This window comes from Neofelis nebulosa, chromosome 16 (assembly GCF_028018385.1).
Source record: "Neofelis nebulosa isolate mNeoNeb1 chromosome 16, mNeoNeb1.pri, whole genome shotgun sequence".
In the NCBI taxonomy this organism is placed as follows: Eukaryota; Metazoa; Chordata; class Mammalia; order Carnivora; family Felidae; genus Neofelis; species Neofelis nebulosa.
The window spans coordinates 28,265,650-28,286,193 of NC_080797.1; the positions used below are offsets into that span (position 1 = coordinate 28,265,650).

A 20,544-nucleotide genomic window follows, 5' to 3' on the forward strand; every position below is an offset into this window, starting at 1 on the left:
ATATATATACACACACACACACACACATATATATATATTTAAAAATTTTTTTAATGTTTATTTATTTTTGAGAGAGAGAGAGAGAGAGAGAGAGAGAGAGAGAGAGAGACAGAGCTCGAGAGGGGAAGGGCCAGAGAGAGAGGGAGACACAGAATCTGAAGCAGGCTCCAGGCTCCGAGCTGTGAGCTGTCAGCACAGAGCCCGATGCGGGGCTTGAACTCACGAACCATGAGATCATGACTTGAGCCGAAGTTGGACGCTTAATGGACTGGACCACCCAGGTGTGTGTATATACATATATATATATATATATATGTATATACACACACATATACACATATATATATACACACACACACCTATGTATGTGTGTGTGTATATATATATATACCTATGTGTGTTTGTGTGTGTATATATATATATATACATAGATATATGTGTATATATACATATATATATGTGGAACCCATATACATACATATATATGTACATATAGATACATAGATCTATGTATCTATATGTATGTGTACATATAGATACATAGATCTATATATCTATATGTATGTGTACATATAGATACATAGATCTATGTATCTATATGTATGTGTATGTATACATATATGTATGTATGTATATACATAGATACATATATCTATGTATGTATATATATCTATGTATATATATATATACACACACACACATATATATAATATTAACATATTTTTAATGTTTATTTATTTTTGAGAAAGCGAGAGAGAGAGCAAGGAGGGGCAGGGAAAGAGAGGGAGACAGAATCCCAAGCAGGCTCCATGCTGTCAGCACAGAGCCCGACGCGGGGCTTGAACCCACGAACCAGGAGATCGTGACCAGAGCTGAAACCAAGAGTCGGACGCTTAACCGACTGAGCCACCCAGGTGCCCCAGCTTCTCATTTATAAACACGAGGGGATGACCCCTCCTGCTCGAGCTGATGCTCATAAAGTGGCCGATAGATGCTGCACCTTACCAGTTTGGCTATTCAGTATTGGCATCAAATGAATTCTTGGGGCTAGAATACCACCCCAAAGGCGAGCCAGTGTTGGAAGGGGCAGATCAAATGTGCACTCTTGCTTTTTCCTGCACTGTGAAGAATGTAGTTACCTTCCCTTACGGGGTCAGGTAGATTACGCCGAGCGTCCTGGAAATGATTTGCAGTCTTGTGGCAGCCACGGGTTGCAGACTTCTGCTTGCACCAGCATAAAGCCTATCCTGAGCCCGTCCCTTGGCGTTAAATTGCTCTATTTCTATTCAGTTGGGTCCAAAACTTAGGACGGGTTAAGCATCGGTGTATGATGCTATTTCTATGAGTTCGTCACAAAAGATTTTTTTTTTTTTGAATTAAAGTCCATCACCCAGCTCCTTCTTAAATCTTTTTATCAGCTTTTTCATTCCTGCACCCTGGCATAATGACACAGGTATTCCGTAAACAAGACACCTCAGAGGGCTGCTTATAAAAATCCAGGAGGAAAGATAAATATGCGATGATGCACTGATATCTTGAAAATATGAGCTGCAAGTTTGTATTTTCCTTGTGGGATCGGATATTGGTTTTCGTGGTTTATTGACCTGGCAGGGAGATCTGACGAAACACCGGAGAACCTTACACCTTTGTTTTTTGTTTTTTTTTGAAACCTCCTTGTCTGCTTGGAGAAATCTGGACATTGAATCACGGAGTCAGAAAGACTAAGGGGTTGGCAGCCGTGTCCTTGTGGAACCCAAGTCAGATTCAGCCCTTGGTAGCAAAAGCACGCACTACCTTTCCAAAAGGAAAGGATTTGGAATTGGTCTTGCTGTAGAGTTGCTCTCAGTCGGAGCCCCAGGCTGACTAGCAGATGGAGGGGGAGGGTCATGAAATGAGATGGTCCTTTCTCAATAAGGAGCTGGTGTTTTCATGGACGCATGTTAGGGATGGGGGGATCAGCATGCATTTTGTATTTAATCATTCTTTCTGGACTGTCAGGGTCTTTGCAAGTCGTCATAGTCAAACCGTGTTACTTGGGAGCATCGTTACTGTGAACCCTCCAGAATGCCAATATCAAGGACTTTTAACTCAGGGCACCTGGGTGGCTCAGTCGGTTAAGCGGCCAACTTCATCTCACGGTTCATGAGTTGGAGCCCCAGGTCAGGCTCTGTGCCGACAGCTTAGAGCCCGGAACCAGCTTCAGATTGTGTGTGTGTGTGTGTGTGTGTGTGTGTGTGTGTCTGTCTGTCTCTCTGTGCCCCTCCCCTGTTCATGCTCTGTCTCTCTCTCTCTCTCAAAAATAAATAAACATTAAAAAATAACAATGATAAAGACATTTAACTCTAGGCCATCACGAGCCAGACAAGTAACCAGCAGGGCAGGAATCGGGCATTCATGCAACATTGTCTCTGAGAGAAGTCCTTTGCTAAAGTTCTCCCGTTGGCGCAGCCCAGCACCCTCAAATTAGCGTCCAAACCAAAGATCCATCAAATGTAAAAGTCCCTGTCCTTAAATATTTTTTTTTTCATAGTGAAAAAGACAGACTGTCTGTTAGATGGCCACCGTGAGGTAGGAAGCAGGTGGGAGCCACACTCGCTGAAGAATGACACGTTCCCAGGCTTTTTTGAGAATTGGGATGAGGGGGGCACCTGGGTGGCTCAGTCGGTTCAGTGTGCAACTCTTGATTTCCACTCAGGTCATGGTCTCTTGGGTCGTGGATTCGAGCCGGGTGTCGTGCTCTGTGCTGATGGGGCTGAGCCTGCTTTGGATCCTCTGTCTCCCTCACGCTGTCCTTCCCACGCTCACACATGCGCTCACTCTCTTTCTCAAGAGATAAACATTAGGGGCGCCTGGGTGGCTCAGTCAGTTGAGCGTCCGACTTCCGCTCAGGTCATGATCTCACAGTCTGTGAGTTGGAGCCCCGCCTCGGGCTCTGGGCTGATGGCTCAGAGCCTGGAGCCTGCTTCCGATTCTGTATCTCCCCCTCTCTCTGCCCCTTCCCTGCTCATGCTCTGTCTCTCTCTGTCTCAAAAATAAATAAAAACATTAAGAAAAAAGAATTTTTTTAAAAAAAGATAAAACATTAAAAAGGAAAAGGGCGGGGGGGTGGTATATAGGTGATGGGGATGAAGAGGTGTACTTGTGATGAGCACCGGGTGACACACTGAAGTGTTGAATCACTCTGTTGTATACCTGGAGCTAATATTACACTACGCGAACTAACTGGAATCTAAATTAAGACATTTAAAGGAAAAGGATTGTCATGGAATAGACCTCACATACAATTCACCGTCTTGACCATTTTTTTATTGTTTTTTATTTATTTATTTATTTATTTATTTATTTATTTAAATTTTTTTTAACATTTATTTATTTTTGAGACAGAGAGACAGAGCACGAACGGGGGAGGGTCAGAGAGAGAGGGAGACACAGAATCGGAAACAGGCTCCAGGCTCTGAGCAGTCAGCACAGAGCCCGACGCGGGGCTTGAACTCACATACCGCGAGATCGTGACCTGAGCTGAAGTCGGACGTTTAACCGACTGAGCCACCCAGGCGCCCCCGTCTTGACCATTTTTTAAGGGTATGGTTCAGTGGCACTGAGTGCACTCACAGGGCTGTGCGACCATCACCACCGTCTGTCTCCAGGACGGTTCCGTCTTCCCATTACACACTGACTTCCCATCCTCCCTTGCAACTGCCATCCTACTTTCTGTCCCTGTGAAGCTGACTACTTTGTAAGTGGAAGTTCCCAGGCTTTTTTATATTTGGGAAGTGTTCGATCTGACGACCATCTAAGAAGATTTTTACAGAAAGAAGAGCTCGTCTTGGGCAAAGGGTCCGATCTTCTTTGGTTTTTGCGTCGTACGGGCGTGTGGCAATGCCCTGTTCTCATGCGTGTCCCTTACAGAGCCGTGGCATAACAGGGAAATGGGCAAAACAGATCTCAAGACCCAGCCAGATGCATTGCCCAACAGAAGGAGCAGTAACTACGGCGGTCTGGGTACAGTTTTACATTTTACAAGGCATTTTAATTTGTAAGTTTCTTCTCACTTGATTCTCACCATGGCCCGTGAGGTATTTTGGTAGTCCCATTCTAATGATAAGAAACTGTGGCTCAGATAAGTAAATTGTCCAAGGTTACAAAGCTAATCAAAGGCAAAATCAGGACTTCAGCTCCGGGTTTCGATTTTAAAACCCCAGTGCTTTCCACCATAGCATGCGGTGAGCAATTATCACCTCTCTAGAGGTCCAGGTAATCGCCAGTCCTCAGAAAAGGGAACCTTCGGGGCACCTGGGTGGCTCAGTCGGTTGGGCATCTGACTTCAGCTCGGGTCATGATCTCACAACTTATGAGCTCGTGCTCCACGTCTGGCTCTGGAGCCTGCTTTGGATTCTGGTTCTCTCTCTCTCTCTCTCTCTCTCTCTCTCTCTCTCTCTCTATCAAAAATAAACACTAAAAAAAAAAAAAAAAAAAAGAAGAAAAGGGAAGCTTCTCCAAATGTATCCCTAAGTGTCCGTGTTCTACTTTGTTAGCTTGGAAATGCATGGAAACGCTTTCCTGACCAGCTAGCCTCAACGAATCTTAGTGCAGCCTAATGGCTTGAGCCTCAGACCCCATTGATCTAGATCAGGGTCTAGACCAGCACGTCCAACAGAGATATGTGAGCCACAAATGCAAGCTGCAGTGGTTTCAATTGAAAGTGGTTTAAAATTTTTCTAGTAGCCACATGAAAGTGAGAAGAAACAGGTGAAGTTCATTTTGAGAATGGATTTCAGTTACCCAGTATATCCAAACCACTATCATTTCAATATGTAATCAACATAGAAATTAGGGGTAAAAACATTTGTTGTTGTTGTTGTTACCAAGTCCGCAAAATCCAGTGTGCATTTACACTTACAGCAATCCCAAGTCAGATGCTAAATTTTCATCGGTGGCATCTGATCTGAATTTAAATTTCATAAAAATTTCCAGTTGAAAAAGTAGATTCACATGCCCAAGGTGTTTCGACCTTGTGTAAAAGTTTTCTAATAGCTGAATCAAGTGTCAGTTTGAGTTTTTTTTTTTAACACTTATTTATTTATTTATTTATTTATTTTAATTTTTTTTTTTTAACGTTTATTTATTTTTGGGACAGAGAGAGACAGAGCATGAACGGGGGAGGGGCAAAGAGAGAGGGAGACACAGAATCGGAAGCAGGCTCCAGGCTCTGAGCCATCAGCCCAGAGCCCGACGCGGGGCTCGAACTCACGGACCGTGAGATCGTGACCTGGCTGAAGTCGGACGCTTAACCGACTGAGCCACCCAGGCGCCCCAACACTTATTTATTTTTGAGAGACAGAGCGTGAGCAGGGGAGGGGCAGAGAGCGAGAGGGAGACACAGAATCCGAAACAGGCTCCAGGCTCTGAGCTGTCAGCAAAGAACCTTACGCGGGGCTCGAACTCACAGTCTGTGAGATCATGAGCTGAGCCGAAGTCAGACGCTTAACTGACTGAGCCACCCAGGCGCCCCTGTCAGTTTTAAATTTCTATTTATTTATTTTTATTTATTTATTTATTTATTTATATTTTTATTTTTATTTATTTATTTTTTTTAGAGTCAGACAGTAAATATTTTCAACTTTGCCAGGCCATGCAGTCTGTGTTGAAAGTACTCAATGCTACTGCTGTGCGGCAAAAGCCACAGAATGAACGAGTAGTGCCGTGTTCCATTAAAACTGTATTTAACAACAACCACAACCACAACCACAACTTCATTTAACAAACAAGAAACAGCCCACACGGTTTGCCGACCGCTGGTCCAGAACATTGTCCCGGTGCCTTAGCTGTGCTATGGATTACAGAAAACAGTCAGCTCTAGACCCTAGTTTTCCGAGGCGGTGAAAAGCTAGGCTCATTGTATCTCCCTTCCTGTGTGCAATTACAATTTTGGCACCACTTGGTGTGAAGCTCTCAGGGCACCTGAAGATAAAACATCTCAGACTCTCTTTTCGGCGGGCTCTTTGCACATCATAGGGCAGTTGCTTCGAGGTCCATGTGTTGAGAGTGGAGAAAGCTGGAAGCATTTTGACAGAGCATTTACAGTGATGTGAATCCCGTGGGAAAGTCCCAAGAATGCCAAATTGTATCACCCCCTGCTCGTTCCTCTTTCCACACTGCCAGAGCGGAGACAGGCAGGAATTGTGCCCATTTCACAGCTGGAAAAACTACATGGTATCATGTTAAGTCAGAGGGCCAGACGTTTCCCCGTGGTTATGTGGTTATGTGGCATTCATCGATTTTAGTGGTAAAGGCAAAAGCACGTGTAAATTCTGATTCCTGGGCTGGGGCTTTGATGTCCTGAGTCATATCTTTGGGGAATAACTCCATTCAGAATGGGTCATGTGTATTACAAAGGGTTGCCCCACTTTTCACATCTTGATATTTAGGAATGGTATTGAGACCAATGGAGGAAGAGAAAGGGGACAGGAAGGGATGAGACAGGGATTGGTTGGAAGATGACAGCCGCTTGGTTGGTGCTTTAGGGTGGGGATATATGAGAGCCTGGCCTTGCAGAGATCTCTGAAGTGCAGCACTGGTGGTGGGGGGTGGTGGGGGGTGGGGGTGCAATGTAGTGAAAAATCATAGCTCGGGGTTCTCCTGAGCCTAAAACTTTGGGTCCAGTAATTCTGGCAAGGAGGACATTTCAGGTGTTGGTGGTGCTCAGTTAATAAACTATACACCCAGAGGTTCTGGCTCGGGGTCACCTTTTCTAAAATCAAGATTTGAGGTCGAACTATATTGAGTCACTTGACTGTGCCCAGTCGGAGAGTTTGCAATAGGACAGACTGAGAAAAACCCTTGGCTTCCCCAGACACGTTTGTGCCTTTTCTATTTTTTTATTTAAAAAAAAATTTTTTTTAACATTTATTTATTTTTGAGACAGAGAGAGACAGAGAATGAACAGGGGAGGGGCAGAGAGAGAGGGAGACACAGAATCTGAAACAGGCTCCAGGCTCTGAGCTGTCAGCACAGAGCCCGACGCGGGGCTCGAACCCACGGACCATGAGATCATGACCTGAGCCGAAGTCGGACGCTCAACCGACCGAGCCACCCAGGCGCCCCACGTTTGTGCCTTTTCTTAAACTGTGCAGCTCTATCAAACTTGTGGCACTGTGTGCAAGTGGGAAGGATCTGAATCCCCATGATTTTTTTGTTTTTTTTTTGACAATAGAGATCATTATTTGGGGTAGCTGTTCCGATGACGGCTCACACGGAGGCTCAGCCCTGCAGCACAGAGCTGTCTGGAATCGTGATTGCCTGTAATGATGATTACCCAGACTCTGGAGTTAGAACAATAGATCTTACGAAGTTGGAGCTTACTTCCTCCACAAGTCCGTATGTGAGCACAGTTTAAACAACCTGGGTCTTTCACATGGTATCAGGCTTTGGTTATTCGGCTTCTGAAATAGCAAAGTTCAGAAGCGATGGAACTCATCCATCACTTCTTCCAAAATCATGGTGAGGCCCAGGTGTGTTAAAGCAATTCACCTGTCAGAGAAACAAAGGCTGAAGGTGGGTAAAGAAGAAACAGTAGACCTGTGGTCATGTCCCAGCTCTGCCACCTAGAAGCCACATGGCCCCGGAGAAAGTCAACCCTCTCTCAAGACTCAGTTTCCTAATTTGGAAGTCATCGTGAGCATGAAGTGATCGGATCTATTATCAGTTCACTGGCTTTAAAAGTCTTAAGAGTGCTTCTGAATCTTTGGATTTGCAGCCTTCATTTGACAAAGTTTGTTTGGAGACAGTGATGAGGAAGGTGGTATTTTCACTAAACTAGGGATGGAGCCTTGCAAAAAAATGGTATTCAGGAGGAAAGAAAAGACGGGTCCCCTAAAGATGGAACATTTTGGCTTCAGTACCATCAGGTACCCCATAAGTGCTGTGAATGCCTTCGCCGAATTTGCCCCAGTGGCTCTCAGCATTCAGTGTGCATCCGAGCCCGGTCCCCAACTGCCTCTTCCCCAAGGGTCTGGATGTCAAAGCACTGGAATGGCCTGGGATCCAACATTTTGAGGAATATGTCTGCCGACTTTGAGATCGATGGTTCAGGGACCATCTGTCCTACCCTCTACCGCGTCACTGAGAAACTGCTCGGTGCATGTGTCTGTGAGTTAATTTGTGGCTTTAAAAACAACGGCAAAACCTGTGCTTCTGGATGGCCCAGCTCAGACGGTCACAACCAGCAGAGCAGGCCTGATTTGCTTGGGAGGGAAAGGAGCGACAGCCGCAGAACCCTTGGCCATCTCCGCGTCTGGCCTTGAGTGTCCCGCCACCCCCAGTAATGTCACCTACTGCATCCAGCGTCTGTCGGTCGCCCCCAGACTGACGTTATCTTAGTGAGCTAAGGCTGGTGTCTGCCCCGCAGTGGCTCGTTCAGGAGCCGCTGGAATGATCAATGAGGCTGAGCAGACGGGCCCTTCTCTGGCCACTGGTGAATCAGCTGCCGGCCGCCTCGGCCCGTTCCCGTCTCCACAGAGCAGAAGCGCTTGAACCAGGGACGGCTCTTCTGTGTCAGGCATTGTCCTTAATGCCATGCATTCTTCACATGTGAGTGGGCTGGAGCTCCTGAAGACATGCGCCTTCTGCCAGACCCCTCCCCCACCCCCAACTAAAGCCCTTGGTGGCCTTTGGTTTTTGTTTTTACTTTAAAAAGTTTATTTATTTATTGTGTGAGAGAGAGAGAGCACAAGCTGGGGAGGGACCGAGAGAAAGCGAGAGAATCCCAGGCAGGCTCCGCACAGCCAGCGCAGAACCTGGCACGCGGCTCGAACCCACCAACCGCGAGCCCAAGTTGGACGCTTAACCGACTGACCCACCCAGGCGCCCCTTTACCGTCTTCCTTCTTGAAAGAGCCGTAGTTAGTCTTTATGAGCAAAAGTAAGAGCCAGAGTTACTAAGGGGAAGCCAGGTCAAACTTCTGATTGAAAATAAACTCAAAGATTGATTTTATCTTTGATGTTTCTCTCTCCCCTTCCTGTGTTTCTCCTCAGCACCCCCTCTTCCCCCCGGGTGTGCACAGCACGTGCACGCATGTACGCACATACACGCTCATGTGAAAAGCATTTTAAGTGCGGATCATCCTGGGGAGGCGTATGGCACAGAATCGTGGCACTGCCCTTTGAGGAGACCCAGCCTGCCGTTCCCATTGTCATGGTTACTGGCCTGGCCCCCAGGGCTGGTCTCAGACCAGAGGCTTTCAGCTCTTCTTCACACTCCCCTCCCTGCACCTGCCTCACAGCAAAAGAGGGACCTTCGGAGGTGTGTGTCTTCTCAGCCTTAGAATTGACCGCACTGTTGATTTGTCCGATTCATCTGCCCCCTTAATTTAAAATCTGTTTCTCTCTCTTAGGCACACAGATAGGAGACCTACAGCCCTGCCAGCCTGGGCTCTTTGGGGAACAACCCAGAACAACCCACCATTATTTTGCTACAGACCCAAGCCCCTTTTCCCCATCCCAGGGGCCTTGATGATAGTGACACAGTGTGTGTTGTTTTCACACCAAATCTGCCCGAAGGACCACAGCATCCTGTCTCCTGGCTCTGAGCAGACATCCTTTTTGCAAAAGGCATTTGACCCCCTCCTCTCTCTCTCTCTCTCTCTCTCTCTCTCTCTCTCTCTCTCTCTCTCTCTCTCTCTCTCTCTCTCTCTCTTCTCCATCAAATTAGTTTTGCCATGTGGAAAGTACACAGGGGGAAGAAATGCCTGTTGGCCCTGGGGTTTTCAGAGAGGCAGGAAGGAGAGTGGAACAGTTGACAAATGCAGACAGGGCAGAGAATGTTCCCATTGTATGTTGCTCCTTATTATCATTTTCCTGTAAGTACACGTGGCTTCTGGGAACCTCAGGCTGGAAGGCTCCACACTGTGGGTGCAATTGGATAAGAAAGAGTTAAAGACTCTGTAGATTCGCCTCTTTGCGGATCAGTCTGTAGAATACACGTTCCATTCTTGGTGGGGCTCCATCATCTGGAGTTGGCTAAAGCTTCAAGGTGATTCTCATGTCCAGCCACTCTTGAGAACTGCAGATCTAGGGGACAGAGAACTCCAGGAGAGTTTGAGACAGATGACGGAAGAGATAGGTGACATCAAGTCCACTTCTGCCCAGCAATGCAGTTAATTAGGCAGAGAAGGGACAGAAATAACACGTCCTGGCCTGTTTGTTGCCAAACAAAATCGGACTTTAGCACCATTTAACCCTGTAGGGCTGATGTTCCGCACCCGCCCCCCCTCCCCCCCGCCGCTTAGTCTGCCAGCCACCCCGGCAAGCATCACCAGGGTGATGTAGAACATTCACAGGAACACACCGTATCTACACTCTACTCACAACTGGTTCTCCTCCCCGCTCCGGAGGAAAAACAACACCAGGCCCATGTGTCTGCCTTCTTTTCTGGCAGAAAGTGCTGACCATAGTTGCTTGCCACGCCGTGGAAGTTGGGGGGGGGGGATGTTTTCGAAGGCAAGCGGCGGGGCTGACCTTTCTCCCACTGTGTGTTTTGTAGTACAAAATCGGACAGCTGTACATGATCAGCAAGCACAGCCACGAACAGAGCGACCGAGGAGAAGGGGTGGAGGTCGTCCAGAATGAGCCCTTTGAGGATCCTCACCACGGCAACAGGCAGTTCACCGAGAAGCGGGTGTATCTCAACAGGTAAGTCACGGCAGCCGGCCATCCACCTGCAGGCTCTCCCACGCCACCCTACGGCCGAGCTGGGGGCGGTGTGTGGGATAAAAAGGTGACCTGAAAAGTCACTACCTTTGCCCGCTCCATCCACCAGTCTCGTAGCTTCCCCAAAACAGAGTCCCCTGCCTTCGGCAAGAGAGTCCCCAACTGCATTTTCATGAGGAGGGGCTTTCCTCTTCCATTTCCCACCCGCTGGATGACACGTTAAGATGAAATTTGGTCTAAGGGATTACAGAGCTTTGTCTTCTACCCCTGGTTCAGTGTTAGCAGCGGGAAAGAGACGGCTTTGCCTGAGGGTTGTAGAGACGTGTCAAAGATGCAGTGTGCCACTGGGGTCTTGACTTGGTAAGCGTTCTCGTTCCTGCCAGGTGACCACGCGGGTGTTCACAAAGGGAACTGCCAATGAACGCTTGTCGTTGCTTCTTTGGAAGGGTAAATAAGCAAGGATCATAACCCAGCACTCATCGGGACAGCCGTTTCTGCTTTGCAAAGCGTATTCTTTAATCTCTTGCTGTTTTCTTACCATTAATGGCATAGTTGATTATCGGGGCTTGTCTGATCTTCTCCCCACCCAGTACCCATTTCCAGCCCGTTTTCTTCCATTTTTTTCTCTTCCAGGTCAGGACATTTGTATACTCACTGGAAATATATTTTATTGGAATTAACTGTCTGCTCCAGTGAACCAGTGGATGACTGGTTTGGTCTTTGCTATTCCTGTGCATTTCTGTGCATACTCTTTACCCCCACCTACGGCTCCTCCTGTTGGCCCCGATGTGATTATTCAGAAAGCATTTCCAACGTAATAACTGGACAGCGCCCCAGTTTATTCACTGATACTCGTGAATATTTATCCATTCTTTGTGCCTTGACCATGAGACATTTCTGAGAGGAGCCACACTGGGACTCTGCCATGCCCACATGGCCTCCACCTTCCAGCAAGCTCAGGTGGACTATTTCTTCTCGATGGGTGCATTTGGGTCCTGTCACTACGGTGTATGGAAATCTCTCAGGCCGATATCCTGACAGTGAAGGCCATGGGCTGATTAAACTGACATGTTTTAATCTACCCAGGGATGCAGTATCAGGGAATTCCTGAGTCACGATGAAATGCAAATGAGATTGATCTTATTCATCTATTAGGAGCTGTGAATTCGCAGGATTTGGAACCAGTTCAGCCTCCAGCCAGCTGCCGATTTGCAAGAGTAGCTGAGCTCTGGGACTGGCCTGGGGATGACTTCCTTACAGAGACCGGTTTCTCAATGTGCTGCTTTGGCATTCTTAGTGTGGAGGGTGAAAATCAAATACTGAGCAGGAATCACCTGTGTAGAGCAAAGAGGAGTGAGCATGATGTAAGAAAATAGATACAGACCTATGGAAAATTCCATTCCTTGGCAGACAATTGCCTTTTCCTAAATTATTGCTTAGGAAATGTTCCCTACATACCAAATTAAAAAAAAAAAAAAATTAGAAAGCTTCATATCTGGGGTGTCTGGGTTGGCTCAGCAGGTTGAGCATCCAACTCTTTTTTTTCTTTTTTAATTTTCTTTTTTTTTTTAATTCACATACAAATTACTTAGCATATAGCGCAACAATGATTTCAGCAGTAGATTCCTTAATACCCCTTACCCATTTAGCCCATCCCCCCCCCAACCCCTCCAGTAACCCTCTGTTTGTTCTCCATATTTAAGAGTCTCTTATGCTTTGTCCTCCTCCTTGTTTTTATATTATTTTTGTTTCCCCTCCCTTATGTTCATCTGTTTTGTCTCTTAAATTCCTCATAGGAGTGAAGTCATATGATATTTGTCTTTCTCTGACTGATTAATTTCGCTTAGCATAATATCCTCCAGTTCCATCCACGTAGTTGCAAATGGCAAGATTTCATTCTTTTTGATCCCCGAGTAATACTCCATTGTATATGTACACCTCATCTTCTTTATCCATTCATCCATCGATGGACATTTGGGCTCTTTCCATACTTTGGCTATTGTTGATAGTGCTGCTATAAACATGGGGGTGCATGTGTCCCTTTGAAACAGCACACGTGTATCCTGTGGATAAAGACCTAATAGTGTAATTGCTGGGTCATAGGGTCGTTCTATTTTTAGTTTTTTGAGGAACCTCCATACTGTTTTCCAGAGTGGCTGCACCAGTCTGCATTCCCACCAGCAGTGCAAGAGAGATCCTCTTTCCCCGCATCCTCGCCAACATCTGTTGTTGCACAAGTTGTTAATGTTAGCCATTCTGACAGGTGTGAGGTGGTATCTCAGTGTGGCTTTGATTTGTATCTCCCTGATGATGATTGATGTTGAGCATTTTTTCATGTGGCGGTTGGCCATCTGGATGTCTTCTTTGGAGAAGTGTCTATGCGTGTCTTTTGCTCATTTCCTCACTGGATTATTTGTTTCTTGGGTGTTGAGTTTGGTAAGTTCTTTACAGATTTTGGATACTAACTCTTTATCTGGTATGTCGTTTGCAAATGTCTTCTCCCATTCTGTCTTTTAGTTTTGCAGATTGTTTCCTTTGCTGTGCAGAAGCTTTTTATTTTGATGAGGTCCCAGTAGTTCATTTTTGCTTTGTTTCCCTTGCCTCCAGAGATGTGTTGAGTAAGAAGTTGCTGCGGCCAAGATCAAAGAGATTTTTGCCTGCTTTCTCCTCAAGGATTCTGATGGCTTCCTGTCTTACATTTAGGTCTTTCATCCATTTTGAGTTTATTTTTGTGTCTGGTGTAAGAAAGCGGTCCAGGTTCATTCTTCTGCATGTCGCTGTCCAGTTTTCCCAGAACCACTTGCTGAAGAGACTGTCTTTATTCCATTGGATATTCTTTCCTGCTTTGTCAGAGATCAGTTGGCCATACGTTTGTGGGTCCATTTCTGGGTTCTCTATTCTGTCCCATTGATCTGAGTGTCTGTTCTTCTTTTTTTTTTTTTTTTTTTAATTTTTTTAATGTTTATATATTTTTGAGAGACAGAGAGTGAGCTGAGGAGGGGCAGAGAAAGAGAGACACAGAATCCGAAGCAGGCTCCAGGCTCCAAGCTGTCAGCACAGAGCCCAGTGTGGGGCTGGAACTCGTGAACCACGAGATCATGACCTGAGCTGAAGTCGGACGCTTAACCGACTCGGCCACCCAGGTGCCCCTGAGTGTCTGTTCTTGTGCCAGAGCATCCAACTCTCGATTACAGCTCAGGGTCTGATCTCAAAGTTTGTGGTATCGAGCCCTCACTACATTAGCCTCCTCGCTAATAGCATTGGATTCTCTCTCCCTGTCTCTCTGCCCTTCCTCCACTCTCTCTCTTTCTCTCTCTCTCTAATAGCCCTGGATTCTCTCTCCCTCTGTCTCTGTCCCCTTCCCCCATAGCGCTGGATTCTCTCTTCCTCTCTCTCTGGCCCACCTCCACTCTCTCTCTCTCTCTGTCTCTCTCTGTCTGTCTCTCTCAAAATAAATAAACAAAAACTTAAAAAAAAAATAAACCTCGATCTTTTCCTGAAACAGAGCAAGAACTGTCCAGCTGTCTCTGTCATGGCTGTTTTCTCTATCAGAATATATGATGTTTATTTTAAAGGAGAATAATAAACATTAGTAAGAGGGAAATTTGTTATAAATAGAATATCTGGACTTCCAGTAATAGAAACTAAAGAGATGAATGTGGACCCTCCGCCCCGCACCTCCTGTGGCAAACACAGGATGAAATATAACAATATAAAGCTGACTCAAAACAAAGAAAGGGAAATCCTCAGGTATGAGAAATAAAGAGGAAACGCAAACCAGAGTGGAAAGCTGATGAGCCACGGCTCCAGACGCTGGGATATGTCAGAACTGACATACAGGGAATGTCGTGCCCATAAGGAGACAGGAAATGTGGGTTTGGGCCCCTACAAACGGGGTCTTGGAGCTGAGAGTCGTGCACAAAAATTGTTCCTAACGATCGAGTACTCAGAGAGGTTATCACTCAGAGGCACACATGGACAGAACTACTAAAGGTTTTATTAGAAGTAGAAGGAAATTGAGCCCAAGAAGGAGGAGCGGAGGATCCAAAAGTAATAAGCCGAGAAATTGGTAAACATCTCACTGAGTCTGAATCAGCATAGGATGTTTTAAAAATCCTGCTAATGAGCCTATACTCTTGGAATTTAAATAATGGACAATGATAGAAGATGAGAGGGTAGTAATTATCATAAAAAAAAAACACTGTCAGTTGCTAATATTGTTTAAGAGGAGGAGACAAATGTTGATTGATTTAAAAACTGTTGAGGCATGTGTGCATATTCAAAAATGTAAAGATGACCTCTAAAGAAATGGTAAAACACTACAAAACTCCCAAGAGAAAATGTGATCCATCAGACAGAAAACAGAGTAAGAACAGAGACAAGCCTACAAAAGGCATGGTAAACAGAAAATGTAAATTTGGGGGGTGCCTGGGTGGCTCAACTGGTTAAGCATTGGACTGTTGATATTTGCCCACAGTTCACGGCATCGAGCCCCTCATTGGGCTCTTCACTGACATCGTGCAGCCTGCTTAGGATTCTCTCTTTCCCTCTCTCTGCCCCTCCTCTGTGCTCACTCCGGCTCACTCTCTCTCTCTCTCTCTCTCTCTCTCTCAAAATAAAGAAATAAACTTTAAAAAAAACATAAATTTTGATGGTAAGATAAAGCAAAATATATCAGTGGTCACACTGAAGGTTTGTAAGTTAAATCCCACACCTGAACCAGCTCAACAAACATAGGACCACACTGACAAAAACACAGGTAGCCTGAAGTTATAACTGGAGATTTTAATATACCTGTTGAATAAATGGATAGAGCAAATAGCCAAATTAATCTAGCACACATAGAGCAGATGTAAACAGCAGAATTAGAACTTTGATGTAGTGGACATTAATAGACCCTAGTACCAACATGCTTTTCTCTTTCTACTTCTTCTTCTTTTTTTTTTTTTTAACGTTTATTTATTTTTGAGTGAGAGAGAGAGGCAGAGAGAGGGGGATAGAGAATCTCAAGCAAGTTCTACACGGTCAGTGTAGAGCCCAATGTGGGGCTCGAACTCATGAACCATGAGATCGTGACCTCAGCCGAGCCACCCCGGTGCCCCACCAACCTGCTTTTCATAAACGCATGAAAATGTACAAAAAAACTGACGGCACACTAGGCAAGAAATCAGTCTCAACAACTACCAGAAAATCAGTGTCATGTAGATCCTGTTTGCTGGTTACAAAGCCCTACAATAAGAAATTGACAACAAGTCAACTTCCTCATCATTCAGAAATGTAAAAATTTTTAAATAATTCATGGGATAAAAATGTCCATACTCCTTTTCTCGGCCACCTTTGCAGTTAGGGATGGCCATGTGACCTAGTTCTGGCCAACCAGATGTAAGATTTTCCTCCCTGATGAAGAGTCTGGCACCCAGCTGGCTCAGGGTAGAGCACGTGACTCTTGATCTCTGGGTTGTGACCTCGATACTGCACTCCGTTGGGCGTAGAGAGATTACTTAAAAACAAAAATCTTAAAAACAGAGAGAGAGAGAGAAAGACGTCCAAGAGGCATAATCTTGCTCTAAGAAAGGGAGGAAATGAGAGGAGACTTCTGGGAAGGTAACTGACAGTGTCTACCACCCGGACCTTGACAATAAAACTGAACAGTAGTGCAAGAAGGAAACTGATAGACCAATCTCTGTTAAGAACACAGACGTGAAAAGCCCATATAAAACATTAGCAGATCAAATACCTCGGAGAATAATAATAATAATAATGATAATAATAAATCATGACTCGACCAGACTCTCATATTGTTAACACCAATATGGGAATTCAGCAAGATTGCTGGGGATAAAATCCATGTACAAAATCAGCATTATTATACAGCAGGAACAATAAGTGGAAAATGTAACTTTGACAAAATTCCATTAGAGGGGTGCCTGGGTAGCTCAATCTGTTGAGCCTCCAACTCTTGATTTTGCCTCAGGTCATGATCCCAGGGTCATGGGATCGAGCCCCACATCGGGCTTGGCACTGAGCATGGATGGAGCCTGCTTGGGATTTTCTCTCTCTCTCTCCCCCTCTCCCCTCTCCCCTGCACTCTCTCTATCTCTTTCTCTCTCTCTCTCTCTCTGGAAAAAAAAAAATCCATTATAATAGAAAAAGGATAGGCAAAGAAATTTAAAGGTACTCGGTAATCAATCTACAAGATATACAACATCTTTTTGGAAGGAAAAACAAAACAAAACAAAACAGTAGTGGAGGACATTTTTATCTTCTTAAAGTAGGCTCCATGCCCCCACCTGTGGCTCGAAGTCACAATCCTGTGACCAAGTGTCACATGCTCCACTGACTGAGCCAGCCACACATCCCAGTGGAGGACATTTTTAAAAACCCTAGACAGGGACACCTGGCTGGCTCAGTCAGTGGACCATGTGACTCTTGTCAGGGGTCATGAGTTCAAGCCCCACACTGGGTATAAAGCTTACAAAAACAAAACAAAACAAAACAAAACCGAAAGCACCCAAAATAACACCCTAGACAAGTGGTAATGTTCATGGATAGGAAATGCCGTATTATAAAGTTGCCATCAATTCCCAAATTATAAATTTTATACAAATCTAATTAAAATGCCAACAGGGTTGTTTCTAAAATAGAGTTTGAGAATATAATTCTAAAATTCCTAGTTGTTATAGCCTTATAATGAGGTTTGGTATCTAGCGGGGCAAGTCCCTTCTACTTATTCAATTTTTCCAAAATTGTTAATATGAATATTAAGATCAGAGAACCACCAATGATGTGAAGAATGACTGAAAAAACCAAGGGCATTTAACCTGGAAAGGCCAGACTCAGGGTGTGTGATGGTGTAGGCAGGTGGGAAAAGAATTAGACATGCATATTCGATAAGACCTCCAGGGGACCAACTGGACCAAGACCAACAGGTAAGAATGCCAGGAGAAAGGTCTAGGCTCAGTTTAAGGAAGGAATCCAAGTGCGTGTGTGAGAACCCAGAAGGGCGCCTTAAGAGTCCGTAATGCTTTTGCTGGGGATGCCTGAACATGAGCGGGGCTCCCACCTACCGGACTGTTCTTGAGCAGATTTGAACATCAAATAGGTGGTTAAACTGGGCACCCTTTCAGATCCCTTCAACCTTAATTTTCTATGCTCAAAGTAAGTGGCAGACATTATCCTGACTCACCTCCAGCATTCGTAAATGAGTAACCAATGAGACATTGGAGAAAAGTACTTTCTGTTCCCTTTGCACGAGTCTGAACTAGGTCCATCACTTTATAACATAAAAGACTCTTGGTATATTTGGAAGAGTGTGGCACATCTCTTAGGACCAGGGAGATGATGGTTTAGTAAGAGAAAAAGAAAAAATGTCTATGCGACGTACTAGAAAATAAGAATATGGATCTCCGTAATCATAAAAGAACACCAGATCCGTTACTTTGTTACACACTGGAGCCACCTTGAGTTAATCATGTCCTGCACGCACAGGTCATGGGACTGCTGTCTTGGCAAGGCTGCTTCCTAATTGAAATTCATTTAAATAGGTACTTATTGGAACTTTAAACGTATAGTGAATTGTTCCTCTATTAGGATCACTTAGTAAGTAACACGTGGCCTTTGCCTTCTGATCAAAGCAAGATCTGGGCTGACAGTGTTTAGCATTTGCGAGTCTATCCGTCCATCTTGGGAATGGTGTCAGGGAGGAAAATCTTTTGCTCAGCCCACTTAGGCTCTGTCAGCGGGGGCCTACAAATTAAACTAAAACTGACGGATTCGTGGGAGAAAAGACATTTGTTTTATTCATGGATGTACATGGGAGCCCCCCAAAAAACAGTCAGTTAGAGTTTGGGGCTTATATGCCATTTTACTAGGGGGCGAGCAGGGTGAAAGGGAAAGGCACTTCTGGAAGAAACAAATGGCTTTCATGAAAAACAAACGGGACTTGAGGAGGATGGATAGGAGATATGATAGTTTTGTGACAGCGGCTGTTTATTAGCCAGTTTCTTCTCTCGATGATAACTTCTCATCTCTGGTGATAGGAGTCAGTCTTCCCTGGTTGTGAACTTCCTGGGGAGGGGATTTATGACAGCTGAATTCTTTCGAGAGGCTCCGCTTTTATGCTGATAAGGGCAGTTCAGTGAAAGCATCTTCCTGCAACTGTTGATTCTCAAATATCTTCAGCTCCAAATAATTCTTACACTGCTGTGGGTGGCATCTTGGAGACCCCTTTGCCAGCCGCAGGGAAGTGGGTTCTGAGAGCTGGACTGGCATTAGCTGAGACGTCACCGTGCCCACTTAATAATTTACACGCAGGAACATCTGTGTCCCGTGAACCTGCATTCATGAGCTGGCAAAGTGAGTGAATTTTCTCCCTTACATCAACCTAAATTTTTTTTTTTTTTTTACATGTATTTATTTTTGAGAGACAGGGAGAGACAGAGCCCAAGTGGGGGAGGGGCAGAGAGAGAAGGAGACCCAGGATCCGAAGTAGGCTCCAGGCTCTGAGCTGTCAGCACAAGGCCCGACGTGAAGCTTGAACTCACAAAAATCGTGACCTGAGCCGAAGTCGACCGCTCAACCGACTGAGCCACTCAGGTGCCCCTCCTTATGTCATATGGGAAGGCAAATCACATTTAGAGATAGGTTTATCAATCTGTTCTTACTGGAGTTACTCAGAGCCTGGGTAGTCAGAGCCTTCTCTCTGAGTCTGACCTGAGCAGAAAGGACATTTCGTGGAAGGATGTCAGTGGCCCACAGAACTGCCTGCAGGCTTGAGAACGGGCAGCTGCCTGGGCACCTGCGAGGGGCCAAGGGCAGCAGACAGACTCCATTCTGCCGGCACCACCACGACTGCCATGGATGGGTCCAAATTGTCCCTTTTTTTTTCTTTCTTGCTATCACTTATTCCAAAATCCCAACACAAGCATCCCACTGAGTTTCCGATCCAGGCTCGGGCTGCCAGTGAGTGGGGAGAGGGACTTCCAGGCTGGTTTCCAAAGTGGCTGCATTTTACATTCCCTCCAGCAAATGTGTGAGGATGCCAACTTCTCCACGTAATCACTGCCACTTGCCATTGTCTGTCTTTTTGATTCTAGCCATCCTCGTGGGTGTGAAATGGTATCTCATTTTGGTTTCGATTGGCATTTCCCTCATGACTAATGACCGTTGAGAATCTCTTCTTGTGCTCATTGGCCATTTATTGGAGAAATGACTGTTGTTGTCCTTTGCCCATTTTTAAATGGGAGTCTAATGTCTTTCGAAAATGCCATCCGTCCTTTTATTGGCTTGTATCTCATCTCCCAGGGAGGGGATTCCTCGGGCCCCTCCCTACGGCGTCTGAGGCACCGCTGGGTGCACCGTTCATCTCGGCGGTTGCCTCATGCGCTCGGAACATTACATTACTTCTCCTACGTTAGTACATTTGGTGATTGTCCTTGGGCCTCCGATCCAGTTCAGTTAACCAAATAAGTGGTATTTCTTGGCTTGGCTTCAAAAAAAATCCCCGTTTCAACTGGCATCCAGGGAAAGGAGGCGAGATACTCATCAGTCTCTCCAATAGTGATTCTAAATAAAACCTGTCTCCCAGAATCAGATGCGGGTGGGTCTTTTCTCTGGTCCCTTTTCATTTTCTTTTCATCTGTAGCATCTCTCCCGTCCCTTCCCATGAAGCCTAGGAGGGGAGGGATTCAGGGATGGGGGTGGGGGGCATGGGAGAAAAGAGGGAGCCTATTTTTAGGCTTGTTTTTCAGTCATGAAGTGTCATGTTCTTCCCCACCACGGCTGCTGGATTAATTAGGCTGTGCTGGCAGCTGCCCGTCAGGGAGGGTTGCCAGCTTAT

The 20,544-nt window shown here is 45.5% G+C and overlaps 1 protein-coding gene across 4 annotated transcripts in view; it reads left to right on the forward strand.

The window, feature by feature from the left end:
* Nucleotides 1-20,544, forward strand: part of LOC131497780 (cytoplasmic phosphatidylinositol transfer protein 1-like) — a 93,500-nt gene that overhangs the window by 39,555 nt on the left and 33,401 nt on the right. For 3 of the 4 annotated variants that reach the window (XM_058704353.1, XM_058704352.1, XM_058704355.1), the window contains exon 2: nt 10,540-10,688. In XM_058704353.1, coding sequence (XP_058560336.1) covers nt 10,540-10,688 — 149 coding nt within the window. Of the gene's footprint in view, nt 1-7,193; nt 9,301-10,539; nt 10,689-20,544 lie in introns of those variants that run through there. The other variant, XM_058704351.1, reaches the window with a different exon arrangement.